Consider the following 15,874-nt stretch of genomic DNA (forward strand, 5'->3'; position numbering starts at 1 on the left):
AATATTTGATGATTTGAAATCACTTATTTGTGCGGATTGTCAATTATCAAATTCAACTCCTTATACAGATATGTTTCGGTTCATTGTTAACATGTTATCAAGAGTATAAATCCTAATAGTACATACAAAATTGTAGTTTAGATTTCTTAAGAGCAAGCATCAAAATGATATATGACAAAAACATTGGTTCCAGAAATTACAAGTAGTTGTGTGTCTTTTTTCGTCTTATATTTCAAAGAAAGTTGGGAAGCTTGACAACACAAGAACTGAACGTAATAAACATACGTAATTAATTTAAAATTAATCTATTATAAATATTAAATATATAATATTAATAAATAAATAAAAAATTACAACCATTTTAAATTGGACCACTATATCAAAACCCCTGTGGTGTAATATTGCTGCTGCTTAAGAAAAGTCTCCTAGTTCTGTTAATTTCAGGCTCAATAGAATACATTCCCAAAGATTGAACAGGCAAAGAGGAAGACATGACTTCCATTGCATTTATTAGATTGTGCATACGCTTGTACATGAAGCTTCAAAGTGAGTAATCATCTCAAATTGGCTGCTAATGTGTAAAGGAATGACTGGTGGTGTGGGTTTGCATGTTAACACATCGAGACCATAACCTTGCAAAGACTGCCAACAAATCCTCACTAAATATCAACCTAAAATGAAACCGTTTTAATGACAGACTTGCTGATAGGTCAGTGTCCATCAGCCAGAAAACCTGACCCCCATGTCACCACTGGACTGGTACGGACTGCAGATCCATGTTCATTGTGATTGATGTGTGGAGCTGCTACTAGTGCGGGTGTAAAAACCTGTCCGTCTGCTTTAAGTGATAAGCATCCAGCTAGCCATTCCATCTGTTCCCCCTAGCCCTGTTTAATTAATGAACTTTCTTTCTCTGCCCCGTTGCCAGCCAGCGCAACACTAAAGCAAAAGCTGTTAGCCCTCTCAGGTTATCCAAATGGATGCGTGTTCTTGTCCCCCCCCCCCCCCCCCTCAATGGGTGCGTTCTCATTGATTAGTTATGTTTTGTTTTCCCCTTCTTTTGTCTCAGGGTTCTTGAAGGGGAGGTTAATGAGCTTTCCTGGCAAGCTGTAGCGCTTGGAATCCGGGGATAAATGGGAATAATTTTGTTGTTTTTTTTGTTTTGTGTTTTTTTGTGATGGGGCTTGGCAGGGATGTGAAGCCTCGTGCCACCATGTGTGTTTGTGTGTCAGAAGTGTGTACGTGAATGAGGATGTGTGTTTGTTTGGACGTGTATGAATGGCTTTGAGGCGGGGGTGTGTTGCATTTCATCCCCGCTGGTCCATTATTCCTCCTCTGAAGCAGGGAATCTGGAACACTCTTTAACAGTTGTGTGCGTCACTATTCATCTTTCAGCCATCTCAGCAAAACTCTTGTCCTGTCCTCCTTTCACCACCAAGTACTCTCTCCCTTCCTTTATGTCCCTTCTTCCTTCCGTGTCTCCTGTTACAAGGCAGTGGGCAGCCCTTTGTCCAGCTAAAGCTGCCCTCTTTTGTTTGTGCGGCCTTTTTTATCCTTGTGCTAATCGCCATGGTCGTGTGCCTGAGTTGGACCCCATATTTCACGCTCGGCTCTCCTTTGTTTGACACACCGCCCCTGATAAGAATCCCAATTCTAGGGCCTCTCTGATATTGAAATCCAACAGCGGCGCAGAAAGAGCCTTCAATCATCCATTATCTGTGCTCCAGTGATTACCATTCAATCTCCCAGGTTCCAGGCTCCTCATCACCGGCCCCAGAGCCCAGGCGTCCCCTGAAAGAACCCGCATCCCTTAACGCCTGTGTCACACGCAAGCATATCCATAGATATTTCTGACGCCGTCTTGATACAGCCCTGCGATGAATGCTGCAGGGAAATGTCACTGAAATGTCACTCATCGTTCTCCGCTGGAATCTCTGTCTCTGGTGTGGCCCTGGGTTTTTAAGGACTCCTGTGAGGACACCTTGTGACATTATTGGATGTCTTTGTCCCTAAATGACTGTTACATATTTAATTATTTTGGTTTGCTCTTTTTCTTTCTTCATAAGGCTGCGTTGCTTTTAATGTCACAGACCTAATTGGCTGTTTTATAAGAAGGAATTAGTTGATTATTTATAAGTTGCACATGAATGCCTCTTCGTTTGGTTCAAAGGCAGTGTCTGCTCCTCTGCTGGCCTCTGGCCATTGTTCTCCCTTTGAGGATGTCCTTGTGCCTCGCAGGATTTGCATTTTAGCACTAAATGGAATTTTCTGCATTGACAGACAAGGCAAGGCAAACAAAAGCAATAACACACAAACAAAAAAGTATGTATCGCTGTGCATTGTCTGCCTCTTCTTCCAGAGAGCAGCCTTTGATGTGTTAATACTGATATTCTGCGATTCATTGTCAAGTGGTGGATGTGGCTGAAAGAGAAGCTCTGCGTAACAGTGGCCACATCTTGTTCCTGCACTGCAACAGGCTGAGATAATATTGAGGGGTTTTCGAACAAAGAGAAAGTATTGTTGGTTGCAGACACAGGCACACATTCCCCTTATCTTAACAACTAAATCACATCTTTGTCATACGGCACAACATTAGAATTACGCTGATAGTACTCATGACTATAATAGTAATGAAATGTAAGAAAAGCTTTGTGCTACAGACATCCACTTATTCAACACTATGTTTAGATACACAACAGCTCTCAGTACCTTTGTTTCATCTAGTGTACACATCTTCATTAGTTATGTATAGCCTCTAATTACTATTGATGAGACTCTAGCTGATTTGGGTACAAATCTATAGCTTTTGTTATTCTAATGTGTGTTATTTACCCTCAGATCTCCAAGCCAGGGGGCTTCGGAATGGGGCTTTGTGCAGGCAGATAGACGGGGCCGCTGCAGCTACACCCACTTGTTTTTGTATCTGCCGACTTTGACAAAATCCAGTTTCCCTCCCCCCACATCATCCCCCGTCTGCATGGATGTATAGCACTTCCCGCTCCTCCATCTGTTTTTGTCCACCCATGAAAAGGTCCATTATAATCCGCAGGATGCACAGTTGATGTGCGGCGAGCTCCGCTTGAGCCAATCAAGGCAGCGTGCTGAAGTTAGGCCACGAATCCAAGAGGCCCCAACCCCTCCCTCAAGTTAATTTTGATTATCTGGGCTCTCAGAGTTCTTCAGTTGAAGTTTTTATAACAACATTGTCTGCATCATCCCTTTCCCCCCTATAAAAGCTCCCGGTGTGAATGGAGCTCTATGCATGCCCACTGGATGATGGCAGGCTCCTGATTAACCCTGGAGTGACTAGCTAATGTCATTGAAGGAGGGCCACCTGGCTGTGAGACTGTACAGTCAGCTGCCACTGAAGGGCCCGAATAGGAGACGACCAGGTGTTGGGCTCCAGCCCCCCTAATTGTTGCCATGTAATAGCCTGCTTGACTGCACAATATAGCCCAGGGGCGAGGATTAGGAAAAAAGCTGTTGCCAACACAGAAGTCCATTTTCTTTCTTTGCCCAAGGTTGTGTGTGTGGGTTTCTCTGTGTGCATGCTTATGTGTGTATACATATCCCAATTCAGGTAGAAGGCTTGGCGTGTCATCAAGGCCCCACCCAGCACATTAAGACCAACAAGAAGACCTATAACTATTTGAGAAGTATGTTAGACTTGGCCTGACTGGTCTTCATATGGTACCAAAGATAAGACTCCTCGTAATCACAATAGAATGTATTGAAATATGTCCAAAATGTAAATATGAGGGCAAATGAAATCACTCTTGGCCCCAGTAACTCTGTGCATTCACCACAGCTGTATCCCGGCGCTAATCATTATCATTCCCCGCTAAATGCCTGGCATTTTGCATAAGGCCAAGCAGCCTAATTGGCCCAATGAACCTTTCACAGAGGGGGCAATGGAGGAACAAGAGACTTCATGAGCAGCGCGTCTTGGAGGAGAAGTAGACGGAGGTGCTTGGCGCTAAGGCATCACAATTATTCGGACGCACATGCCAAAAGCATCATTAAAATTGCAAAAGCCTCCGTTCATTTTAGTTTTAATATTTCATCAGTGCTTGTCTGAACAGTGTTATCGCAGGGTTAAAATCAGAGCCCATTTGGCGTGACCCAGAGGTTGGCACACTCCTCGTGCAATTTAAGTGTCAGACTGTTTTTCTAGATGTGTCAAACAGATTATGGAACGCCAGATGACTTTGATTGCTGCCATGCTTTGAGGTGGATACAGGTGGGCAGAGTATGAATCTGTACCCTGGTGGTGATAATTATCAAGCTATACATTTCCACATGACAGTTGAAAGAAAGTAATCAGATGGATGTCAATGGAAGTCTCACCCCAGCGTGCCCTTCTCATCTTTGACTTTTTATTAAAAGTTCAAATTGAGATCAGATAGGTGCCGTTGCTCGGCCCTGTCTCGATTCTGAACAATTCATATATCAGACGCATATTCACCTCGGATAACTAATAAGATGCACACCTTTTGTACTGACCTAATAAGGTTTCCAGAAGGCATTCATACCACTCTGGCCATCGTCACTGACAAAGGAGACCTTCAGAGAGAACTCTCACCCGGCCAGTCACAGAGCTGTATCTGTTCATCTTCATCGCTGCTCATCTTATTATGACTTTCTGTTAATGCACGCTGGAGGCCTGCGTGACTGTCTGCCTGTAATGGGCCTGTGTTTGATTAATCATGTCGATCCATTGTGTTTCACATCTAAGGCTGCTGCGTTAGGACTCATCAATGGAGACCAGAGTCCTTTCAAAAGGAGATTGGTTACAGACTCAGCTCGTCTGAATGCACAAGCCCCAGTAGGCTTTGATGGCAGTCATGTTGTGCTGAACAAACAGTGCCACGACAAATTATGATGTCACCAGTTGTCTTGTGTGTTCTCTGTGGTGTGAGGCTTACTTGTTGCATTATCCTTTATATTCTTTGGCCCCCAACGGTCTGTCCAAACATAGTTTAGAGGTCAACATCGACTTAGGTGTAGGTGCTTGTCTCGTGATTTGTCGTGGAGCAGAAATCGATTTTTAGTGTCTCCCAGAGGAATGGTGGTCCGCCAGAGACTTGAGAAAATGGGTGACTACTTTATCCAATCAGCTCATAAATAACCTGCTCATGCCAGCGAGCAGACATCAGATTTAGTCTGCAGCTGTGGCAAACCTGTGTGAAATCACTGATGGGCAGTGATGATGTCACAGGTCAGGAGTGATGTCACAGCCATAACTTCCCATCCCGTTGTCTGAATGCCAGATGGACGGCAGAGAGGTGTGGAGGTTGGAGCTTTAGAAAGCTCTCGCTGGGGGAAACTCGCCCCTCAGGAGGTGTCATTAACCTGGGCTTACTGTTTGACCCGGCTCCTCCGGGACTCACAAGCTCCGCTTTTCTGGACCAGCTCCTAATTAGGCTACTTGTTAAGAACTCTTCTGAAAGCAGCTATTCCACTGGAGCATCTGATCTCATGTATGTCTATGCACACCCAGAAAATGAACACACAAACACCTCCACTCATCATAATGCATCAGTGACACATTCAGACGTTTTTCTCTGTCCTGCTGCAGCAAAAAGCTGTTTAATGAGACACCAAGGTTTGAGTAGCTGCCATATCAAATGGGATGGGGACACACATGCACACACAACACACACACTATACAATCACCCTACTGGCTAGTTTCTGTCATACACGCTCTCACTTTATCCATCTCGATCTGTTGTTCTTTCCCACTCTGCCATTATTCCAGCAGCAAGCTTTATCGCCACATTCACTCTCTCTGTCCCTATCTTTCTTTCTCTCCCGTCTAAATGTCTCTGTCTTCCTCCCCGTTTTCCCATAATCACCTCACACCTCTCAGGGCCTCTGCTGAGACGGGCTTCACACCTCAGCCCTCGCTGTGACAACAGGTACCGCTGGCACTCACCGCCTGGCCTCTCTCCAATCAACACCTGCCCGGCTTTATCCTTCTTCCCCCCACTCTCTCCCTTCTCTGCACCTTGTTTCTCCATAGTTCTATTCCTCGTGTTCAGTGTCTCCACCCTTTCTCTTTGCCTTTACATTTCCCAGCCATTTCCTGCCTCTTATCCCCTTTTCCATAATGAGTAGCAGGTCGTCCATATACAGTCTCCTCCTGGAGATGACTCTGTGATCCCCTGTTGATTTAAACACGGTCATGTGACACCAGTCAGCTCCTATTACCTCCTAAGATAGCCAGTGTAAATTATTGGTAAGAACAACAGCCTGTATTCCATTTAAAGGTGTGTCTTTGCCACTAGTCTTTTTTCTCCCCTTTTTTAGTTCGACACCTATGACAAAACTGTACATTCCTAAATGTACTCTTGTGTATGGACAACTTCGCTGTGAGTGCGCATGTGATATAAGAGCGTGACGCACTATGTCGTTCAACAAAAAATAATTTCCACATCTCCTTTTTTCTCTGTTTTTGTACACACCGCTTGCACCCAGGCACAACGAAGCACCCCCCATCCCTTCCTCTTAACAGGCCAATTATGTGACTGCTGGGAGTCAATGGCTCTGTGAGCTACTCCTGAGCTCCTCTCCTCACCAAGGTCAAGCTGATTGGCCCAGGTTAATGGGCAGATGTGGGGCTAAGAGAGGAGGGGGTCAAGCACCTAGAGGCCCTCTCCACCTCATTTCTAAACCGTCCCTCTTCACTACAAGAGCCCCTTTTACCTCCAGCGCTTCCACAAACAGGATTAACCTTGGCTGCATCCGTGGAAGCCCTGAGAGCGTAGGACTGTGTCCTCCCCATGAATGGAAAAGCTCATTTTGAGTGTATTGCATGTTCTTCAAGAAAAACTTCAAGAATCATAAGATGTGATAGTAAACGATGTGTCTTCTCGGAGGATAACTTACACATGCCTTATAACCAGAAAGTGTCTGTGTTGGTAAAGGTGTAGTCTCCTGGTGTCAGTCACACCTCTTCCTGCCAAAATAAGACAATCAAAGAGGCCAGCAAAATGCTCTACCTGCTCCAGGCAGGCCTGCAAGCGATGATCATTCAAAACGTCAATAGTGTCATCCTCTTTTACAAATGTCCGTCTGCCTTTTAAACGTTTTTTGTGGGGGAGAATTTCCTTATCTGACTTGACATGCCTCATTTTGAATATGAACATTTCATAGAGAGAGAGTTTAGCCTTAGGACATCTTTGACCATAGGACAGCCCCCCCCCCCTGCACTAGTAGATAGAAATGGAGCCTAAGTAGTGAAATGTCAGTATGGAGCGTCTTAAAACCCCTTCTAATGCCCTATTGCCTAATCTGGACCTTCACCCTCTGCTCCGCCTTATCAACAGATTAGCTGTGTGTGTGAGTCTCTGTGCTTCTGTTCAATTCATTCTTCTCATGTCTGCAATTACTGAAAGTGAGAGTAAATACTATAAAAAAAATCTCCGCACACAATCTATTATTATTTAGCAAAAAACATCAAACGGGGTTCCAGAGTTGGATTTTGACATTGCTAGTCAAAATGAACCCACTCCAGTCTTAACGAGGCTCTGCTGCTGACAGCATGAAGCTGCCACCAGTGTAGTTCGCTGTGGGTATAGTATTCATGATCTGGATATACCACTGGTGTTCACTTGGCAGACCGAACCATCTTTTGTCCCACCATGCTCTCAGAATCCATGCACTTCCCCTTGGCAAACTCCAGATGGACTGTCAAGCTCCTGACCGAGACCCCCACATAACCTTTACTGAGATTGACCACATGGTGAACCTTGAAAGAATCTTTGGTTCAAAACATATGGTGGTCAGCACTATTGGGGTACCTAAAAGACTCTGAATGTCATTGCCTGGTGTTCACGCCTTTTTTATATAGGTTGACCTGATAACGTTTCAACTAAGGAATCATGATTTAGTCCGATAGTAAATGTTGGTACATTTGTTTTTATAAATAAATCAAATGTATGCTGATGATTCATTACATTAGATGTTGCAACACGCGAAATAGGCGAATAGAAGACTGCAAACACTTGTTTACATGGATGTTAACAATGCAGATGTAAGACTTTATGTTTTAATGAGAAACAAAATACATTCATATGTTTTCTTTGGCCTCCAGTATATGCACAATGTGCTGGTGGGGAACAAATGGCAAGAAAACATTGAATATAAAGAGAGGTTTACTTTTAGAAGCCATTGACTTCCCTGCTGGCTGTGTGTGTTCAAAGGATGTGTGTGTTCAGTTTGATGTTGAGTGTGTGTCAGAGGCCAGTAGTGGCGTGAGGCCTTTTGTCAGCAGAGCAACACAAAGACGGAGGCTGGATAGTCAGGAGGATGCTGCTCTCCGGAGAGAGACTCCAGTTCAGAGGTCAACATTGGCTCTTTTGGGGGAACAGTGTGTGGGGGTGAATAGTGTCAGTGTGTGTTGTACCTGCTTATGCACAAACGCCTGTGTGAGCATGTGTGCGTGTCCGCGTGGGCTGGGCGGGGTTACACACGTCACAATATGGATCCCAGTGGACGGGTGTTTTCAGGACTGGTCCCTGTGGACAGAGGAAGAGGAAGGGAGGGAGAGGATGATGAGGCTCCGTGGCGGTTGGCTGATGGGGTCCAGCAGGGACGGAGCAGCCTGCTAATGAAGAGCCATCTGAGGCCTCCATTCACCTTGAACATGGGCCACTGCAGCTGCCCTGACCTTGGCTTTGATCCACAAAGATGCTTGACCCCCACCCTTCCCCAAGAGAACCCCCCCCCCCCCATCTCTTGCCATCTGGACAGCATGCATGCATATGTATACATACGTGCACACACCCACAGATACATATGCATGTACACGTAGGCCAACTCAGATACACATGCACATATGCTTTCACAGGTTTCACGTTGTTGGATTCTGACTCTGACGGTGCTTTTTCAGCCGTACAACACCTTTTTATTCTATGCTATTTTAGCTGCATTGTGTGTGTTTATGCATAATGCATACACATCTACACCAAGAAACAACATGCTGGCCATAAGTCACTTCCTTTGTCCTCCAAAAAAAGAGAGGGCATACAATGACCACTAAAACAAACACATGTGTTGTATTTAATAGATTAGATTTGTACTTTTCTTTAAACCATAAAATCCCTCCCTACTCTCAAAGCCCTTTCCACATCCTCCATGTCTCTAGACATCAAATCCCCTAACTAAAGTTGTTTCACATTAACTCTGATGTTTTTTTATTTCTCGTTACTATCCCAATGTTTGCCACGCTCCACAGGCATTACATTGGTTTCCCTCTCTTCTCCCTAATAGGAATGCAGCGGCTTGGAACGTAGGGGTTCCTTGGAAATTCCCAAAGTGGTGCAACGCGCTCTCCTCCAATACTCGGGCTTGTCTTGCTTGTCCGCCCAGTTCAGCTGTAAATGACAGTTATCTCACGGGTGACTTAAGTTGCAGTCCATCTGTGGAAATGTAGACCTGCCTGCATTTTCCTTTTTATACATTTCATCCCTAGCTTTATGAGGATTTTTATAGCACACAATATAGAGTAGCTTGATGCGGTATAGAGAAATAGTCGTAATCTAAAGAAGGCAGACTAACATTTTGTGATCCATATTCTCAGAGAAGCTTGTCTCAACATGATGCTGATCACCATCATAGCTGCAGCTTTCCCCCAAAAACTAGGTCAGTGTCAGCAGGGTTGGTGTCCATGACATGGGCATAGTCTTTGCGTCACTGTTCTGGACGTATCCGTTGATTAAGTTACTGCGCAGAGGCAGCCGCATCTGTGCATGTACAGCGGAACAAGCTGTGCCTGTGGCTTAGTAATTAGAGACGAGCAGAAAGGTGAGGGAGTGCGGGAGGCAAGATTACCCCTCGCTGTGCATCAGCTCTGATTTCTGTGCAGCAATTTTTTTTTTTACTCACGGATAGCTCCGTACATTTACTTAAGTGAGCTGATTATGGCTCTCGCTTTCACTCGTCTCCAAAATACCTTTTATTAGTCTCCCTAAACGCCTGTCTTTCTCCCCGGAAGCCTGTGGCTCTGTATTTTCTCTCGTCTCTTGATAATTCTACGCTATCTCCCTTGATTTTATTCTTTGAAGTTTTTTTTAATAATTTCTCACCCACTATAATCCATTTGACTTGGATGGAGGGCAGCGGAAGGAGGTAGTGGAGGAGAGGCGTGTGTCAGAGTCAGCGAGAGCGTCTGCTCCAGCTGGAGTCAATATTTGCTTTAGGAATCTCAATAACAGACCTCCAGTCATCTGCATCTCTGATAATGGACAGCCATATGGCCATGTTGACCCACGCTGTGCCGAGGTTCTCTTTCTCTCTTCTCGTCCTCCCTTCTCTTTCATTTGCTCACTTCCTTCTAACTTCTCTAATTTCCTTTCATTAAGTGCTACTATATTTTGTCTTCCACTTATCACCTATTTGTGCACATTTTGCTATTTTTTACAAACATCCTTTCTCTGTGTCTGTCATCCATAAAAGCCTGAATATGACCCACCACACAGAGCTTTGACCCAAGTTACCATGGCAGCAGTGACTGGGATGCCCACTCTTGTCCAATACTGTTTCCAGCAAGTGACAGAAAACAGTGACGTTGCATGCCTGGCTGTGACCGGAAGACAGATATAGAGCTCGAGAGGCTTTTACTCCAAATCATGCTCTTAAATGGAGATCCTGGCCAGTCTTTCCATTCCTCTTCTCCTTACTTAAGGCAGGAAATATGAGCTTTTATTTTAATGGCTTTTTTGGAGTTCTGTCCTGACAAGCATCCAAAAAATCCCAATTTGACAAGGGTAGAGTTCCAAATAGTTTTAACATGGAAAGAAACAACATAAATACTTTTTATTTTATTTTTAAACCTACCATTTGTCGCCAACGTTTACTTTCCTTGGTTCAAAAATGCTTGTTTGTCAAAAGACTATATTAGTTTTACAAGGCTTTATTTTCCTTTATGTAACCTTGGGACCCCTCGGCTATCTATCTTACGCTGATTAAGCTTCTTGGGCAACAGCCAATATTTCTGGTTGGGATCCGGAATTGTAGTTGAAAGATGACGCATACGAAATAAATTGTTGCCATTTGACTTTCAGTTCATTTTTAAACAAATCAGAACATCACCATCAGACGATATCCGATCGTGTTCCAAAACCTTGGACAATGCATCCTGCCTCTTTTGTTCCAGGTTGATCAAAACTGCTTGGACTATAATCAAAAACCTTAGCGTTCTCGACACCAAAAACTTGTCCCACTTGATATGCAGCTATCTGTTTTTAGATAATTGTAATTATGTGGTTTATAGGCTGTGGTACGGGACAGCTCTTCCATATTGCTCCCTATTTTCCCCATCCTTTGTCCCGGACTGCCCTCTGTCCATCCCTGTCTGTCCCTGAGCAGCTTGGCCAGCGTCCCCTCTGGTGCCTCCCGGCTCAGGTGCCTGTCACCCTGCCTTTGCCACGGTTCCCTCAAAGCCATTGGTCATGGCTGCTTTGGCCCCTGCTGTGGCGGCATGTGCCCACAGCAGGCCCCTCGCCCAGTCACTGTCGCGTCCTATCTATCTAACCCAGACCCCAGCCCGTCGGCCCAGTCCAGCCTATCTCAGCTCAGCCTTGGCGTCAGCAACAGCCCAGTGCCACTCCACCCTGGCAGTGGTAATGAGGGGGAGGGGGCTCTGTGCAGAGCGACTTGAGTTGTGTGAGAGTGAGTATGCATGTGTTTGACAAGCAATTTGTGAGGTGTCTTCTATCAAAGAAAAATGGCCACAACAGACAGCCGTGAGAATAATCTGGCTCATTGTCAAACACACTCACACACTGTTAAATCTCAAAAGTGCTTACTATCATTAAGCCATCAGACAGACCTTTTCACTCCAGTAGTTCCCTGCACCATATTTTACCCAGCACTTGCCTCCATTCCACAACAGACTTACGACTAATCTATGATAATGATATGATAATGGCCACCTGAATGTTTTCCACCCTCATCCGGCAGCCATTTTGCAGGCCTATATATATGCATTTATTTATTAATTTAAGCTTTCCCATTTCAAATCCGACCATCCATCCTGCATGCTGGTTGCCCAGGCTCCAGTCACTGCTTGTCACTCTGAATTTCAAATGGCTCCAATTTTCCCCCTGATGGCATAGAGAAGTGGCAGGCAGCACGTCGGGAGGGAGGTCCTAGACATGCGGCCTGCAGCAGGGGTTCTATTAGAGAGGAGAGAGGCACGAGAGGGGGAGAGGAGAGAGGTTTGGAGCATCACGCCAGCAGTCATGTATTCTTTCTCTCTTTTTGTATGATTATTTTGGAGACTGCATTCTCATTTGGGGCTGTGTGTCATGGCTGATTGTTCCCTCTTCGCTTCTGGCTGGGTTGCTGATGGTGGAGCTGCCCTGCCTCTTGCTCTCAGCACATGTATATGCAGCGCGCCACTGGAAATATGTGATGTGTTACTGTGGCTATGATAACTGACAAGATGTGCAGAATGATGTTCTGAAATGTGATTATTCTGACGTTTCATTACTTTGAAATGCTAACTCTGTATTGCTACCTTTTTCTTCTCCAACATGCCATCATATGTTGTGCCTTAACGAGAACTAACCAGCTATGAGGAGCGGGCGCTCTACCTGGAGGCCATTGTTCAGAACCACAGAGAGGTCATGACCTTCGAAGATTTTGCCTCACAGGTCTTCTCCCCCTCTCCTGGCTATCCAATGAGTGGGACAGGTGAGAAACTACCCAAACTGCACCTCTGTTCTCCCTTAGGTTTGTTCTATTCCATGTTGTTGTCCCCTTCCATCAGGTTTCCCATCCCAGTCCTTCATCACATGTGTGCGTTATCCCTTCTTTTACCTTTCTTAATTGCCTCTGTTTTTTCTGCTCTACAACACACCTGTTTTCCATCCTTGCCTCCTCCACCCTCCCTCATCTCCAATGTTCCTCCTCGCCTACGTGCACTGATGAATATCAAACGACGGGCCCGGCCTCTTCATGCTATCCGACTGACTTCAAACGCTCTGCTTTCTCCACTTCCTCAAGCCCCACTCACACTACTTTTTTCATCCCTTCTTGTTTCCAAACTGCATATTGTCCGTGCAATTACTTTCCTATGAATATAAGCAGCCTTGTTAAATGGCGGCGTGTGTGTGTGTGTGTGTGTGTGTGTGTGTGTGTGTGTGTGTGTGTGTGTGTGTGTGTGTGTGTGTGTGTGTGTGTGTGTGTGTGTGTGTGTGTGTGTGTGTGTGTGTGTGTGTGTGTGTGTGTGTGTGTGTGTGTGTGTGTGTGTGTGTGTGTGTGTGTGTGTGTGTGTGTGTGTGTGTGTGTGTGTGTGTTCATGAGCTCATTCACCAACACTTAGAAGAGCCGACCGGCAAACAGCGGCTCGCGGATGTCAGCACTGCACCCTTATCAGTCTGTGATGAATAGAATGGAAAACGTGTCTTATCTTGTTCTTCCTACTCGTGCCAGCTCTGATGGATCTGCCACGGCACTGAAATCAATACGGGATTGCACTTTTCCACTCTATCGGATCCCGACACACATTCTGTTTTGACGAGGAAAGCACTCCACAGTACCACACCATAGATGTTGTGTCATTTTCAAATGTTCTCAGTTTCGAGGGTTGTTCGACCTGTATGTAATATTTGTACCCTGTATGCTGGCATGTGAGAATTACATGTCTGGATTTCATGTCTGTGTGTGTAGGACTTCAGATTGTGAGACGGCAGGTGTGATATTCAGGCTTTTGAAATGTAGTCGGCTATATTATCATAGAATTTGCCCATCTTTCCGGGAGAGGTGTAAAATCTCCCCAACGGACCTCTCGTCACCTCGTCTCATCCCCACCACTCGATCGCTCTAAAGGGAAGGACTGAGGGAACATATAATTGAGATTCAGAGGAATATAGAGGCAGGGAGCGCAAGTGAGTGAGAGGAAGAAGATCTAGCTGACCACGAGGTCCTTTGTGTCTGGACAGAGACAGGTTAGTGAGGTTTGCCAGGCTTTGGAATAAACGTTCACAGCCTGGGACAGAGCTGCTGTGGCTAATGTGAGAGGCCAGGACATAATGAAGTCCGTAAGGCTGACGTGTCACCCTCGCTGCTGCGGAAACTCGTTCTGAACGGCCATTTGTATTTCTCCGGATTCAACGTGTGTAAATAGATTACTAGATTAATGTGTGTGTGTGTGTGTGTGTGTGTGTGTGTGTGTGTGTGTGTGTGTGTGTGTGTGTGTGTGTGTGTGTGTGTGTGTGTGTGTGTGTGTGTGTGTGTGTGTGTGTGTGTGTGTGTGTGTGTGTGTGTGTGTGTGTGTGTGTGTGTGTGTGTGTGTGTGTGTGTGTGTGTGTGTGTGTGTGTGTGTGTGTGTGTGTGTGTGTTTTATCATATTGTATCCAGGACTTGCTTCAGACGATATTGTAACACAGTCACTTTATTTTTAGGTGAACTATTTCAACCGTGGGTTCAGTGATTTCACAAATTATTCTGCTGCTAAAGTTTGATATTATATATTAGTTTTATTATTTATTTGTGTTGCAGCCAAGGAATTGTGATGCGTGACATTTGCCAATAAACTTTATTTATGTATTTTACTTATTGTTATTAAGTTTGCTTTACCATCTGTATTTAGATTAGTTCCCTATAAGCCTCGATTTAAATGATGTAGTCCTGTCTGCCAAGAGTCATGATCTCCCGATAATGAAGGCCACACGGCAAACAGACCAAACCAAATGCAGTGTGTCCTTGGCACTGTGCCGTCTCTTTGCAATGAAAGTAGCTAGCAGTAGTTCCTAAAGTCCTCTTTTGATGTCAAACACTCGTTTGCATATCGGCAACTTCGTTTCTTTGGGATACCCTGTGCTGTTGGCAGAAGAGCAGAGCCGGCCAGCTAACCAATCAGAGCAGGCTGGGCTCTGGTTTCAGACAGAGGGTGAAAATAGATACTGCAGCACAGGCAGTATGAGAAAATAAATACCTGTTTGAACATTAAAGCATAGAGACATGTCCCAGGAGAGACAGGGTAATAATTGACGGTCCAGTAGTTGCTGAATTGACTAGCAGTTTCTTCCAGCCACCACAGCTGTGTGTTTTCATGTATTCTTATGTATTTATAAACTGAAAGCTGGTCTGTAGCTTTTCAAAACCATAGGCATGATGTATTTAATGCTTTAGGCCACATACATAATGCATCCAAGTATCCTTTATCGTTGTAATCGATCACCCTGAGACTCTGTGTCCCATCAAGCTTCGATGTAGCAGTGATGGCTGGCTGACGCTGCCCCTCATCCTCATTCATCTTAAATGTGCTGCACTGCCGTCCTGTGTGTGTGTGTGTGTGTGTGTGTGTGTGTGTGTGTGTGTGTGTGTGTGTGTGTGTGTGTGTGTGTGTGTGTGTGTGTGTGTGTGTGTGTGTGTGTGTGTGTGTGTGTGTGTGTGTGTGTGTGTGTGTGTGTGTGTGTGTGTGTGTGTGTGTGTGTGTGTGTGTGTGTGTGTGTGTGTGTGTGTGTGTGTGTGTGTGTGTGTGTGTGTGTCCATCTGTCTGTGAGTCCATCCTGCTCTTGCTCTCATTGCTGCCACTAACATGTCATCCATGCTCCATGACAGCGTGCAGGCGTTGGCCGGGGATGGTTTGGGACATGGAGTACCCCTGGGCCAAACTGGACTGTAAGACTCTGCCTGCTTCCTCCTCACTAGGCATGACGCCCAGCCACAGCCCCCTAACATCCATTGATTAAAATGATTGTGAACCCCGCCATCATCAAATAACTATGTGGGCTGCGCTTGATTGAGCCAATTTTTGAAAGAAAAAATGGCCCAAGTTCAGATTCTGCATGCTCATGGATAAAAGTAGCTGCTTTTTAACCATTTGAACCTCCACCCTCTACTCCTCTCGTAACATATTTGG

General features: G+C 45.2%; 1 protein-coding gene across 3 annotated transcripts in view; it reads left to right on the forward strand.

The window, feature by feature from the left end:
* ralgapa2 (Ral GTPase activating protein catalytic subunit alpha 2) overlaps nt 1-15,874 on the forward strand; it is a 103,585-nt gene that overhangs the window by 82,424 nt on the left and 5,287 nt on the right. For 2 of the 3 annotated variants that reach the window (XM_034111046.1, XM_034111047.1), the window contains one exon: nt 12,578-12,699. In XM_034111046.1, coding sequence (XP_033966937.1) covers nt 12,578-12,699 — 122 coding nt within the window. Of the gene's footprint in view, nt 1-12,577; nt 12,700-15,573; nt 15,634-15,874 lie in introns of all 3 variants that reach the window. The other variant, XM_034111044.1, reaches the window with a different exon arrangement.

Source organism: Pseudochaenichthys georgianus, chromosome 22 (assembly GCF_902827115.2).
Source record: "Pseudochaenichthys georgianus chromosome 22, fPseGeo1.2, whole genome shotgun sequence".
Taxonomy (NCBI): domain Eukaryota; kingdom Metazoa; phylum Chordata; class Actinopteri; order Perciformes; family Channichthyidae; genus Pseudochaenichthys; species Pseudochaenichthys georgianus.